The sequence below is a fragment of the Kryptolebias marmoratus genome, linkage group LG1 (genome assembly GCF_001649575.2).
Source record: "Kryptolebias marmoratus isolate JLee-2015 linkage group LG1, ASM164957v2, whole genome shotgun sequence".
NCBI classification, from domain to species: Eukaryota; Metazoa; Chordata; class Actinopteri; order Cyprinodontiformes; family Rivulidae; genus Kryptolebias; species Kryptolebias marmoratus.
The window spans coordinates 26,526,382-26,539,921 of NC_051430.1; the positions used below are offsets into that span (position 1 = coordinate 26,526,382).

Here is a 13,540-nt window from a genome sequence, read left to right on the forward strand (position 1 = left end):
AGAATTTATTAAAATGCCAGTCCAGATATGGGAAGTCCAGCTTTCTGTGACTCATTTAAACTTCGAAAGATGCTTCTATTGTGAAGTATGCCTGAGTTACGGAGCTCCAAAGAGGCCTGGGGTTTTCCTCATATGTTTCACCAAAAATCCCATTGATCTCCACCATTTGTGCAAACTCGGCCTACGCTGTGCGGCGCACTGGACGACAACGTTTTTGTTTAAATGAAGCAGAAACTGCTTAGACACTGAGAGCAGACACGGCAGCGGTGCCTGTCTGCCGAACTCATTTGTTATCTTAAAACTGTAACCATTGATGTCACACATTAAACATTGTGAGACACGGTCCCCTGTCTTTTTAACGCTACTGTTGAAGAGGCTGTTGTTGTTTTCCTGTTCTGTAAATCTTTACATCGAAGAAGAGAAGAGCTCAAAGTGTGACCCGAGCATTTTAACGCAAACTGAGATTTGTAGAAAAATGAGTCCATAAAGACGACCATCTAGTGATCCCAGCAACTAAAATAGCACATAATCTTCCTGTTTGTCTTCAGGAACAATCCTTTTCATTCTTTTAAACTGACAATTTTCACCTGCCGGCTAGGAAATCCCTTCGTATAATGCCTGGGGTCATCGTGAAGCTTGGAATACCAATAAAAAAAAATTAAAAAAAACACAAAAAATGTCACTTTTGTAAACAAAACTAGCTTGTTGCCAGGCCTAATAATGAACTATGCATCATTTTGAAGGTTTAGAGACGGAGAATTTGAAAACGATAATAACTAAATAGTAAAAAAAAAAAAAAAAAAAAAAAACCCTCGTTGTGACTCACTTTTTCAGCACAGGTCACAAATAATAAAAAAAACTGTTTTGAGTCAGCATTTCCTGGCATTAAATAAACTCAATCTACAATCACCCGTCACTTCAACCCAGAGAGGTCTACAAAACAGTTATTACAGAAACATATTTAAATGATACACCCAGATGGTCCTAAAGCGGGTTCCTAAAGGAAACGTTGCTCCTGTGGAGGAAAAACTCGCCCCGCTACGTTAGAACGGCGAGGCCTCAGGAGTGAGCTGCTCTGTGCCAAAAGCAGATTACAAGGAGGAGGCAGATATACGAGGACGTGTTTATTCTGCGCTGACAGATGTTTACGTGGACGTATCTTTCTTCTGCAGTTATTTGATCAGGTGGAGTCTGTTTTGTGTCCATACGTGTCTGTAAACGGGGCCTCTGTAGTTCCTGCGCCTACAGGAACTACAGAGGAGAAAACCACGGAGGGCAGAGCAAGGAAGAAGTGGGCAGATCAGAACAGATTCCACAGAAATACACGTTCACAAGCAACTTCTTCAGCAGCAGAAGTTAAATTAACCTCACTATTGTTCATTAAAATGTGACTTTACATGTGTAGAATACAAAAAACCCCATTAAAAATGTATAAATGATAAGCAGAAAGGCAAAGTAAGACTTTCAGGAAATTAAAAAAAAAGGTTACCATGAACCATCCCAAATGGTGCAGTTTGAAAGAGTTTACTCTGGTAGTTTTTCCAGCTTTATCTTACTGAAAATGAGGGTATGCAGTCAATGTAAACAAAGCACTGAGCATCACATCTTGGATCCCAAACGCCTCCTCCTCGTTAAATTTGCTTACAGACGTTTAATTTAAGGACATTTAACCATCGCCATGAGACAAAAATGTGCAGATTTTGTCTCTAACTTTCTGATTTATTTTATTTTTTCGGACCGGTCTTTATAACATGGCAGTAAGTGCCTTTGAGTCAAGATAAGCTGAGATGAATGTTCCTGTTTTTAACACGAGAACAAAGAAAGCAAACATCAGAGATGTGTGTTAGACTCCTGCAGGAGGAGAAGGTCTTATCGCCACATTTATCTTTCTGTTTTCCACATCTAAGTGAGGAAGTTTCACGGGTCAGGAGTGAAATCCTGTCACAGCACAACAAAGACGGGACGGTTAGGTAAGAAGCACATTCAGGTTGAAAGTTTAGGAAAATAATCTTTAACCCAGAAGTTAAAAAAAAAAAAATATTCAGTAAACTTTCCTTATTAGAAAAAACACAAATGTGTAGTGATGACATCAAACTCTTAGGTGTAAAAAGGGACTTTAAGAGATAAAACAGATAAAATGAGGACTCACCTTCCTGCTGCTGTCTGGTAAACTAACAAAAAGCTGATTTAACATCTAGAGGTGAGGCAGAGTTTACACTACTGCACACACACTTCCTGTTTCAGACAAAGTCTCAAGCCCAACAACAAATAACCAAACAAAACACTAACTTACTCACTTATTTTATTTAAAAAATATATATATATATATATAAACAGTACATGATGGAAATTAAAAAAAATAAAAATCTTTTGAGATCAAACTTCATCTAGTGAGCTTTCAGGAAATGCAGTAAATATATTTGTGAAACAAAATAAACGAAGATCATTTAATCATTTGATCAGCTGTAAATATTTGACTTTAAAGTGATTAATTTCCTGTAAGTCGAGAGTCTAAAACTGGAAAAGGCCTCATGACTCAGTCTCCAGGCTCCAGTTCACCTCCGCCAAGGAGGTAAATGTTTTCGGCAGCGTTTGTTTGTCACTCAAATAAACGGATTTTGACATTGTCACTAAGATCATCTATCTATTTTCTTTACCTGGTCTCAGGGAGCTGGTGCCTGTCTCCAGCAGTCACTGTACGAGAGGCGGGGGACACCCTGAACAGGACACGAGTCCATCACGTGGACAGATAGAGACAAAAAAGACAACAATTCACGCTCTCACTCACTTGTAGGGACAAATTTAGAGTTACCAGTGAACCTAACATGCATGTTTATGGTCTGTGGGAAGAAACCCAGGTGAGCACAGGGAGAACATGTAAACTCCACCCAGAAAGGCCCCAGGCTGGGAAGCGAACCTGCGACCTTCTTGCTGCAAGGCGGCAGCTCTAACCACTGTTCCACCCTCACAAAGAACAAATGATTATGATCGGGATCACGATCCGGCTCCAACAGTGTTTCAATGACCCGATGGATTAGACGGAGGTTTGCGCTCTCAGAGCATACAGTGATGACGTCACATGATGATGATGTCATCAGTGCCATGACGCCATTACGTCTTGGCGGAGGTTTTTGCTCTCCAAGTGCTTCTAGTTAAGTAATTAAAATTTCATCTGTAAGCAGTCTGACACACACACACACACACACACACCTACAGCTTAAACAGCACACAGACACACGGAGGCAGCCTCACACTTCTGGGTTTTGTGTTGGCCGACGGGGTCAGAGGTCAGGAGAGTGTGAACAGGTGACTTGCGTCCAAGTGAGAGGATCTGTGGGAAGCTGCTGAACTTCGATGGGCTCAATATGGAAAAACCTATGGAAGTCAGAGAGTGTAACGGTGTTAGATACTAGCAAATAAAGAAATAAACGAGTCAAAACATTTATTTCAGCTGCAGCTATCTGTCAAACTCTTCTGTTCCTGTCTGAAAACAGTGACCTTCAAAGATCTTAAACAAGGATGACATGATTATTTCATTAGAGGATCCAAAGTTTTATGAAGCTGCAATCTGACAACAATTTATTTAGCTAAAAAGTACTTTTTCATTTCTACAGAACAACGAGAAAATAAAACCCAAAGGTGACATTGAACAAAACGTAACCAAGGCAACATATGATACTCACTCTCACGGTTTATTATTTGCTCGCTCGGCCCAGATGTCTTCAGGGAAAGCATCTCACTGTACGCAGCAAACACACAGAGACAGTCTCACGTCACGTCACTTTGTGTCACATTGTAGGAGGGAAAAGGTGGGGCCGTCACATAGCACCACACCACATTAGGGTCCGCTCGGCACTTTAAAACTACATAAAAATGAAAGGTGGCGCTGTAAGATGTCGGGTTTGGTCATTTATCTTACCTGCCGCAGGTCTTCCTCCTCAATCTGGAGCAAGATTTTACGCTTTCATGACTGTCAGCGCTGCGTTAGTACAAGGAGGAGAAAAGATATCACATTAAAAATATAACTAAAGATATACAATCTGTTGGTTAGAAGCAGATTGTATATCTTTTGTTTTAGTGCATGATAGCTGTAACTTTGCAACACTGTGTGGTTAATAAAACCAATAATTTGGATTCACCTCCCTCCTCCTGCTCTCCTGTGGCTTCTTACTCAATCACGGTTTTTAAATGTGACCTAAGCCGCTGTACGTAAGAAGCTAATCCCTGTAGAGTGTGAGGATGGACCGAGACGTACGGTGCGGACCTCCTCCTGTGGAAGCTGCAGCCAGCAGCGCGCTCGTCGGCGTGTGGCCTGCGGTACTCTGATGTCACCCCTCGCGGATCTCTGATGACAGACCTGAGCTCGCAGGTGGAACTCTCCCGCTGCTTCTTGGACTTCAGAGGCCAAAGAGGAGAGAGGAAACGCAAAGTTGCAGCGATATTTAACTAACTGGGCTGATTTGCTCAGCTTCATGAGACAATCTTACGAGGTTGCTGTCTTTGACTATCAGCGCCAACATATTTGATCAGGTTTTAATCAATAAACACATCGGTCTGAGCGGAGTAACGCTGCAGGACTAAACAAACGAAACAGCGTTACACAGCTGCGTTGAAATTACAGTCTCATTTCCCTCCTAGCTGCAGGAATGTAATTCAGCCAGTGTTTTGGATTTAAAGACAAAGCAGATGTGCTGAGCTTGTGTCTGTGCAGCCCGATAAAAAAAAGAAGATCCGCACATGAACTCGATGGACTGGAATCAAAAGGGAGAGGCGCCACGAGGGGCGGTCCTGACCGTACCTTGATCCTGATGTTAGCGGTGTGTGCAGATGAGGGCTGGGAGTCCACGTCAGGTGGAGATACAGCTGGAGCTGAGCACAAATTCTGACCTTGGAGCTCCTACAGAAAACATGAAGTCTGTTTTACTTAAAGACAGTGAGGAATGTTTACTAATAAACACGGCACTCAAACGCCAAGGAAAAAAAGACGCTGATGATGAATGTTTTAAGACCGTTTCTACAATTTGCTGTTTCAGACGAATTTCTCTTATCAGTTTCCACAAAATTGTCCCCAAAGATAAAAACAAAACAAGCTGTTCGAGTGAAAGTCTTATTTGAAACATTTTACTTTCAGTTCAGCGGGACAGCCAGATCCTGGAAGGCTGATTGTGGTTTTAAACTTTTATCATTTCAGTCTGCTTCTGGGCGCTTTAAAGAAAATTCTCCAAATCTTCACCAGATTAATTGAGTTTCCACATTCCACAGCTCGGTGCCCAAATTTCTCAACCTCATAGCTTGGTTTCGAACCGAACATGTCCCAGCAAATATCAGATTTGATGTAAACGGGTGTGAGCTAAGGAACAGGTAAACTACAGTCAGATTGTAGAGGAATCTGAAGGAGCACCGACAGAAAGACAGTGCATCAAAGTTCTGTTGTGTCGTGACAAACAGTCTAATTATCTATAAATTAAAACTGATACATCATGAGGTTTTAACCTTTTAACCAAAGACTTAAAAAGGTTTTTGTGATCGACGTTTTAGAGGTTCTGTTTTTGGCAGCGTCTGTCTGTCTGAGGACAAGATTACTCCAAGAGGTATGAACAGATTTTCATCAAACTTTCAGGAAACGTCAAACATGGCAGAAGAAACAAGTGTTTGGTGGTGATCCGGTCAAAGGTCATGGCTCTGACTCTGCAGCTGTATAACAGGAATGTCAAACTCCACATCTGGACGCCTCATGGGTCAAAGATGATGCCTGTTGGTTTCAAAGTTCACGAGGTCAAAGGTCACAGGTCACAGGTCACCCCTTTGTTAAAACCTCCTCTCTGCTCCTACATGTGACCCTTTTGTTTCCGGTTGTGTCCGTTGGTTTATTTGTTTGTCTGTCAGCAAAGATCAGGTAAAAACTAACAAACAGATTAAGAGGAAATGTTCAGGAAATGTTGGGGTTGAAACTAAACAATGGAACAAACTGTTATTTATTCACGCCGTGGCCCCGGTGGAGGTCTGCGCTCTCTGAGTGTAAATGAAAGTTGCAGAGATATACGTTGTAAACACTGGGTAAGCCACATCCCCTCTTGTGAAAAAGCCGCCCTCGTTGTTTATGGACAACTCTACCTTCAGGTCCAGAGCATGTCGCAGTTTCAGGCGGAAATACTCCTGCTCCCTCACTTGGAGGAAATCCTGACAGTTTGCAAAGCTCTCTGACATCTTTGGGGACAAATGAGAGGAAAACAAACACAGTTAAAAAAGCAGAACGCTAACTGAAAGCTAAAAGTAGCAGATCAGTAGCTAAGAACTAAAATGTAGCATAAAAATAGAGCGAGTGTGCTGAAGCAGATTTCAAAGACAGCAATACTGAAGATACCTTAATGTACGTCTATGGTAAGAATTTTATAGTAATTAAAGAAACATAAAAATTACAAAAGTCATACCACCCATTTCCTGAATAAGCTGAATGTTTTGATACATGAATGGCTAAAAAAGCACAAAAAATGCAGAAATAATTAGATTGAAAAAAAAAACCCAAAAACGTATGTTGTGTGAATCAGGAGTCACAGAATTAAGTTTTTTGTTTCAGAGGACATTAAAACAGTTTGGGACACAGTGTAAACATCTCTGACATGCTTTTAAAACTAAACACACTCTTAAAACATGAAAGTACTTTTACTCTTTAATGTTACAGCATCTGTTCGGAGTAGATGCTGTAGAGATTCACCTTGCGAAGGATTGCCTCCAGCTCGCCGATCCGCTCCCTCAGCTGTTGGTCTTTGGAGCGAAGGGCCTTCAGTTCGTTGGCGAGCTGCCTCTTCTCCTCCCTGATAAATGTGAGTTCCTGGAGCTGACGGTGGGTCTCTAGGCTCTGGGAGCGTTTTTCCTGGAAAGGAACGAAATGAACGCGGTTTAAAAAAACTCAATAAAAAAAAAGAAAAAAAGATGAATCGTTTTTTTCATGCATCTTCTATCTTCTTATCGAGGGGGCAACAGGTCCAGGAGAGAAACCTGGACCTCCCTCCCCCCGGCGACACTCTCCAGCTCCTCCCAAGGCGTTCCCAGGCCAGAGAGGATACATAATCCCTCCAGGGAGTTCTGGGTCTGCACAGAGATCTCTTCCCAGTGGGACGTGACTGAAAAACCTCCAAACCTCCATCCTGATCAGATAAACCACCTCAGCTGACTCCTGTTGTTGAGGAGGAGCAGCGGCTCTACTCCGAGCTCCCCCCGGATGACGGAGCTCCTCACCTTATCTCTCAGGCTGAGCCCGGCCGCCCTACGAAGGAAGCTCATTTCAGTCTCTTGGATCCAGGATCTGTTTCTTTTAGTCAGGATCCAAACCTCGTGACCACAGGTGAGGGTTGATGAACCAGTAAATCCAGAGTTCTGCCTTTCGACTCCACTGTCTTCACCACGACCGATCGAAGCAACGCTGTCATTACTGAAGACGACGCCCCGATCCATCGATCCATTTCCCGCTCCATCCTCTCATCACTCGTAAATCATTTCTTTCTCATTTTTATTATGATACTTTTTTTTAAACCGGTGATTAGAAACATCCACATTTTCACGAGATGACGATCAGACTAATGAGAAAATAATGTATCAAATGTAGGTTTAAGTCTAAAAGTGCTTTAACCTGTTGCAGTCGCTCCACCTTCTCCTCCAGCTGTTGGATTCTACCCCGCAGAGAGTCGACCTGCTCTCGTCTGGCAGTGATCTCCTTCTGCATGTCCAGAGCCACCTGAAGACCTGAGGAGGAAACAGATTTACCAGCTGATTGACTTGATTTAAAAAGAAGCAGAAAAAAAGAGAAGTAAATTTTCATTGAACTTTCTGGATAAATTGATGTTCTCAGGACTTGTGTTCTTTAATTTTGTGAAGATAAGATTAATCACCGGTTATCTGCAGACAAATATTTATCGCTGAGGCACAGAGTTAGGTCTTATTTAAAATTAAAGAGTGTCTCAAACCATGTCCGTCCACTCCTTGGAGGGTGCTCAGGGTGCGCCTGATCTTATCCAGCTCGTCCCGGGCGTTAATCAGCTGACTCTGAAGCTTCAGCACCACGCCCTCGTGCTCGCCGTTCCTACAGCTGTGGAGCCGCTGCAGCTCCTTGTGCTCCTCTGAAATCGCGCCCATAAAAACACGAGTCACGTCCAAAGAAAGTTGCATTCCCGCATAAGCAAAACAAATGCAACGATAAAAGGGCTTGGTTGACAGTTTAAAACATACCGGAGGCAGTACTTCGCTGTTTTATCACAGCTGGACAAGAAGATCATTTGATCTGACAAAAAAAAATCCACTAAAGCTTCTCTTTCTTGGAACAGCAGTGGGATTTATGATTCCTGGTAAACGGACAGCCTGATCTCTGCAGGCTCCTGGTCAGAGGTATCAATAGTATCATAAGAGTCCTACTTCTTATGAGTTTTCCTTTTGGACAGCCGTATTACCACGAATTAATAAAAATGTGGCTCTGTGCTAAACACACTCAAGCTCATAAGTTATGTCACAAAAGTGTTTTCTCAGTGAGATGAACTTCAAGCGTTTGCTCAATCAACTGTGCAAATAAATAGATGAACAAGCAGGGCTGCAAAATTCTGGGAATTTTCAAAGTTGGAAACTTTCCATTGGAGTTAATGAAAACAAACGGGAATAAACCTGGAATTTAAAATGTTGAAGATTGGCAATAAATTGTTGAGAAGCACCAGGCCCTAAAAAATGATGAACTGTCCCCAGGACATGTAGATGTAAAAAGTACCATGTAAAAGGTTTTGTTCAGAGTTGTGTGAACGAAACTGGACATTTTCTGTACATAAACTTAGACACTTGATAAGCAGTTTACTGGTTTTCATTTGCTATTTATGAATACAATCACAAAAAACATCAAATTATGCGTGAATATTTTTGTCCAGAGTTGTGTGCATGGATTTAGAAAAGGATAACAGCAACAATAGCAAACAAAGATCTGTAAAAATGTTCAAAAACCCGTAAAGTCTGTGTGGTTGTGACATCACTGACGCCATAATCTGCAAACTAGGTCATTAAGTTTGTTACGTTCATGAACTTATTTTCTGCCACTGACAAAACAAGATGTTTATATTTTGTTTTGTTTAAATTACCCTGATTTTTCAGTTAATTCCCATGAAAAGATTCAAATTCCTCTGCTTAACTTCACGTGGAAATCTTCCACCTCTGCAAACGTTAAACAAGCAACGAAACAACAGGAGACAACAGCCCTCATGGCGGCGACACATTGATCTCACTGGTAAGGTTGATAAACTGCACGCGCTGCAGCTCCAGCTGCGCGGCGACCTGATCTTTCTCCAGCGCCTCCTCTCGGACGCGCTGACTCTGCTCAGCCACAGACGACCTCAGCTTTCGCCTCTCTCCCTCCACAGAAGCCAGGTTCGACTCGTGTCGGGCTAACTCAGCCTGATCGGGAAAAGAAAAGGAGGAAGTGAGTCAGGCGGAGGCAGTGGAATCAGCAGTGGTATGGCGGTGATTTGTTTGTCTGACCCTGAGCTGCTGAATCTCCAGCTTGTGCTGGTTGAGCTGCTTGATGAGGAGGCCGTTCTCCTGCTGAAGGTTGTCGATCGTGTCTCTGTGCCGCTCTGCCGTCCGGACACTGCTCTCGATTTGCAGCCTCAGGACGTTGATCATCTTCTCTCCATCGTTCAGCTTCATCCTCAGTGTTTCTTGTTCAGCCTGCAGGGTCTGACATCGACTCTGAGCGTCTTTGAAACTAACAAGATGCTGAAGGAAGGAGTGATCACCAAAACAGGCAGGTAGTTATAAAACCATCGTCGTGACTTGGGGGGGAATTCATTTTCTAGGGTTTATTACCTGCTGGGTTTGCTGCTGCCTGAAGTGAAGTTCCTCCTCTTTTTTCTGCAGGAGATCTTGGGATTTCCTCACCTCCTGGGCTTTCTGCTCCAGCAGGGTCTGTAGGCAGGTTTTCTCCTCTCTGGCTTTAAAAAGCTGCTCTCTGGCTACCTCCAGCTGTCCAGCCAGAACCTTTGAGTCCTCACAGAGATCAAGCTGCTGCTGCTCACAGCAAGCCAAGAAAAAAGATACCAGGGAACAGTGATTTGACAGGTATTACCCAAGCAAATAAATAAAATGTGTTCCTATTTCATCATTTTATTCCTGTATGGTTGAATGTTCTGTGTTCAAGATGACCTCTCTGCTTTAAGACCTGGTAACTCATGATCAGTCTATTCAATCTATACTCATCCATCAAACTATTCTTATTTTTTGGCACAAATCTTATTCCACAGACAAAGGTGTAAAACTGAAAAGGTACATCAGGAAATACCTGCCTGTGTCTGACCTTATGTGTGACCAAAACCACAGAGTTCAGGACCACTTTGTGAAAATAGCTCTAACCATCTTCTGATAAGGAGCTACAGAGCGGTGTGGCTCCTGACAGTCGTTTCACAAACAAACGTGGAAAGCCTGAGTCAGGAGGGGGGAAAACAGCAACAAAGACCCAAAGTACAGGAAAGAGCCAAACCAATGACAGAAAAGACGCTGATTTAATCCGACACAGATGGAAAAAGAAGCAAAGATGGAGCTGGCTTGTGAAACAGCTTACAGAAGAGGCGGCAAAGGAAGGCTGGGTTGGTTTAAATAAAATGTCTTGGATTTGTAACGTAAACAGCTGATCAGTGGGTTGGCACTGACACCAGCTGATGTTTCACAACGGGGGTTAAATTAACCCTGCCTGAACAAACACGACACCAAATTTACTCACTGATTTTTGTGGCTTTGTTGGGTTTATAGGTAATCAACAGAGGCTGTGTAATCATAGCACACAAACACTGCTTCACTGGCTCGTACATCATGCCCCACAGAAAACCATCTAACTGTTTGACTCTTCAAAATTTTAGAAAGATTCAATTTAAACCTGATACTATAGTTTCTAAAAGCACTGTTCTTTAATTTTCCAAAGCAACAAACTACATGAAGATGTCGCAAAGCACAGCGTTAGGATTTACTGCAGTACCTTAAGCTGACAGAGGTTGGACTGGAGGTCTCTGGCGTGTTGCAGTGATTGCTCTCGTTCTCTCTGAGCGTTAAAGAATCGAGTCTGAGCGTCAAGGATCTTCTGTTCCAGACAGCAAATCTACAACAAACCAAACAAGAATCACAAACCAAATGAATCAAACTGGCAAAAGAAGTCTGTTTTTGTTGTCTTCTTCTTCATTCGGCTGTTCCCTGTTCAGGGGTCTCCACAGAGAGTCATCCTCCTCCATCTAACTCTGTCCTCTGTGTCCTCTGTCCTCCAACTCCCTCCATGTTCTCTCTAACTGTCTCCTCTTTGTCTCTAACATCCTTCTACCAATATAGCCACTGTCCTTCCTCTGCACACATCCAAACCATCTCAGTCTGGCGTCTCCAAAGTTTATGACTAAACGACTGAAGCAGCTTTGCTTCACCGCACTTACAAGAATTTCAGAAATGTGTTTGATTTTTTTTCAGAGCCACTTTATCTTACTGACCTTTAGATCAAGTAAGAAGGGTCTGAATGTCTATGATTATAAAGTATTGGAGTAAAGAGTGTTTTAAAGCTGCCGTCGGTGCTGATTTTTTTTTACCTTATCTTTGTAGCTGGAGATGGCTGACTGGAGCTCACTGATGTGACGGTGGTGCAGTGAAGTCTGTCTCTCTGCCAGTTTTCTACACACAGAGATGGTTTTATCAGTCTAACAGTTGAAATATTCACAGTAATCACCACAGAATGACATGAGCTGCAATCTGTTTACTAGCAAACACAATTACATAAAATATTTGTAGCACTTTATGATCACTTACTTCAGCAAATCCACTGTGACACACAGGCCGACTCCGCTGTCTTTAGATGAACTCAGTTTGTCGGTCAACATCGCCACCTCCTGGCCAAGACTTGTAATCAGGTCTTCTATCCTGTTAACGTCACTGCTATGATAAAAACACAATCCTCTCACACTTTCTGAGTGTTTGTTTTGTTTGTTCTGTGCGGTAAAGTTTAGCAAGTGGCATTCAAAATTTGATACAACATAATCTTTTTCTTATGCTAAAAGGAATTAGCCAAATTAGCTGTTTCTGCTGTTATTAGTTTGTAGTTTTTAACCAACTCAAAAAGAATGTCATTGTTATTCTTCTTTATGTTTAATGTTTTGAGGAGGGCTGCTGCTGTGTTTTTATTTTTTTAACCCAATTAACACCTGATGTTTTTAGGTATTATATTGTTTTTGAAGAAATACAATGAGCCATAATTTACCCCAGAAGTAACACAAGTAAGAGTAAAATGGGTAACATTGCTCTCTAAGAAACAAATGAATAACCAGCTATTTTTTCAAATAATTCAGTCCTATGACTCTCAAACTGTGGTACAAGTACCGCTGGTGGTACTCATAAAAAGACTGTTTTTACTTTTTTTTTTATTATTTGAAGCTGGTATTTGGGCTATAAGTTGCATTTTTTAGTCATTTAGTCAAGTAATTTGCTGAATAATTAGGAAAGCATGAGCTGACATTCAAACATGAAAACATATACCTTTCTTGCTGATTTACTCCATTATGTTCTTCACTCCCCTGAAGTGTAAAATAGATTCAAAATCAAGTTATTCTTTCGGGAGCAGCACTAAATTGTGCTGAACATAAACATTATTCCTAACAGAATTGAGCTACTCACTGAAAAGCGTCTCTTCTGCAGCTTGTTGAGATCTTTGATTTCATAAACTACTTGTGCTTGGCTTTTCGCAGCGTTAGTGCTGATGGGAGCGTCCCCACAGTGCTTCTCACACAGTGTTTGGTAAACCTCCCTTACGAACCGTTCCAGTGATTCTACTTTCCTGTAAAGTTCCTGCGCCTCGTCCTCGGACTCCTGGAGCTTCCAGTCTGCAGACCTTTTGATGTTCTGGAGCTCTTCCAGCACAGACAGCATCTTTTCCACCTGATCAACGTGTGTCCTTGAATCCTTCAATCTAAAAGTAAGAAAATATATGGGTCAAAAGTTATTTATAAAACCTTTTGTAGAGAAATAAATTATCTGCTGGTTCACCTCAGGTCAGACAGGACATCCTTCTCCATCTGGAGTTCACACAGCTTATTTTGCAGGTTCAGGATGGCTCTTTGAGGACTAAATGTTTGTTGCTCAGGCTGATCATGAGTCTTTGAAAACATGAAATAATGAATTACATTACCCTCATCATTCACTCAGCCAACATTAAATTAATACCAAATAAGATTTATGGCTGTAATGAAAGCATGAACCTTGATGAGTTCAAGATTAGACTGTTACCTTTTCAGAAGATCTGCTATTTCTTTGGACCACCTTCTGTTTTAAAGTATCCAGACTGCAAACCGGAGGCTGAGTCACTGCCTGCTGGTGGGCTGAGAACATGGGGGAATCTTCAGATGAGTCATCTGCCAAAACAGCGTATTGTGTTTATAATGTACCCTGTGCCTGTTTGTTTTTTTTGTTTTGTTTTTTTTCTGTTCCTGGTGGAAGGCGGACGTGTTTCTTTTCTCTCTGTCTGCTCATACCCCCCCCCCCCCCCCCC

General features: G+C 42.1%; 1 protein-coding gene across 5 annotated transcripts in view; it reads right to left on the reverse strand.

Moving 5' to 3' along the window:
• Positions 1–2,068: 2,068 nt before the first annotated feature.
• Positions 2,069–13,540, reverse strand: part of LOC108233624 (coiled-coil domain-containing protein 158) — a 13,762-nt gene continuing 2,290 nt past the window's right edge. For 2 of the 5 annotated variants that reach the window (XM_025005078.2, XM_025005081.2), the window contains 19 exons: positions 13,279–13,403; positions 13,039–13,148; positions 12,670–12,961; positions 12,532–12,569; positions 11,809–11,934; positions 11,592–11,673; positions 11,000–11,119; positions 9,838–10,038; positions 9,511–9,747; positions 9,258–9,426; positions 7,965–8,117; positions 7,631–7,743; positions 6,716–6,874; positions 6,115–6,207; positions 4,799–4,897; positions 4,256–4,395; positions 3,920–3,979; positions 3,684–3,739; positions 2,069–3,375 (listed from right to left, as the gene is read on the reverse strand). In XM_025005078.2, the coding sequence (XP_024860846.1) occupies positions 3,218–3,375; positions 3,684–3,739; positions 3,920–3,979; positions 4,256–4,395; positions 4,799–4,897; positions 6,115–6,207; positions 6,716–6,874; positions 7,631–7,743; positions 7,965–8,117; positions 9,258–9,426; positions 9,511–9,747; positions 9,838–10,038; positions 11,000–11,119; positions 11,592–11,673; positions 11,809–11,934; positions 12,532–12,569; positions 12,670–12,961; positions 13,039–13,148; positions 13,279–13,403 (2,531 nt within the window). In that variant the 3' untranslated portion in view covers positions 2,069–3,217. Of the gene's footprint in view, positions 3,376–3,683; positions 3,740–3,919; positions 3,980–4,139; positions 4,396–4,798; positions 4,898–6,114; positions 6,208–6,715; positions 6,875–7,630; positions 7,744–7,964; positions 8,118–9,257; positions 9,427–9,510; positions 9,748–9,837; positions 10,039–10,999; positions 11,120–11,591; positions 11,674–11,808; positions 11,935–12,531; positions 12,570–12,669; positions 12,962–13,038; positions 13,149–13,278; positions 13,404–13,540 lie in introns of those variants that run through there. The other 3 variants (XM_037978423.1, XR_005233771.1, XR_005233770.1) reach the window with 3 other exon arrangements.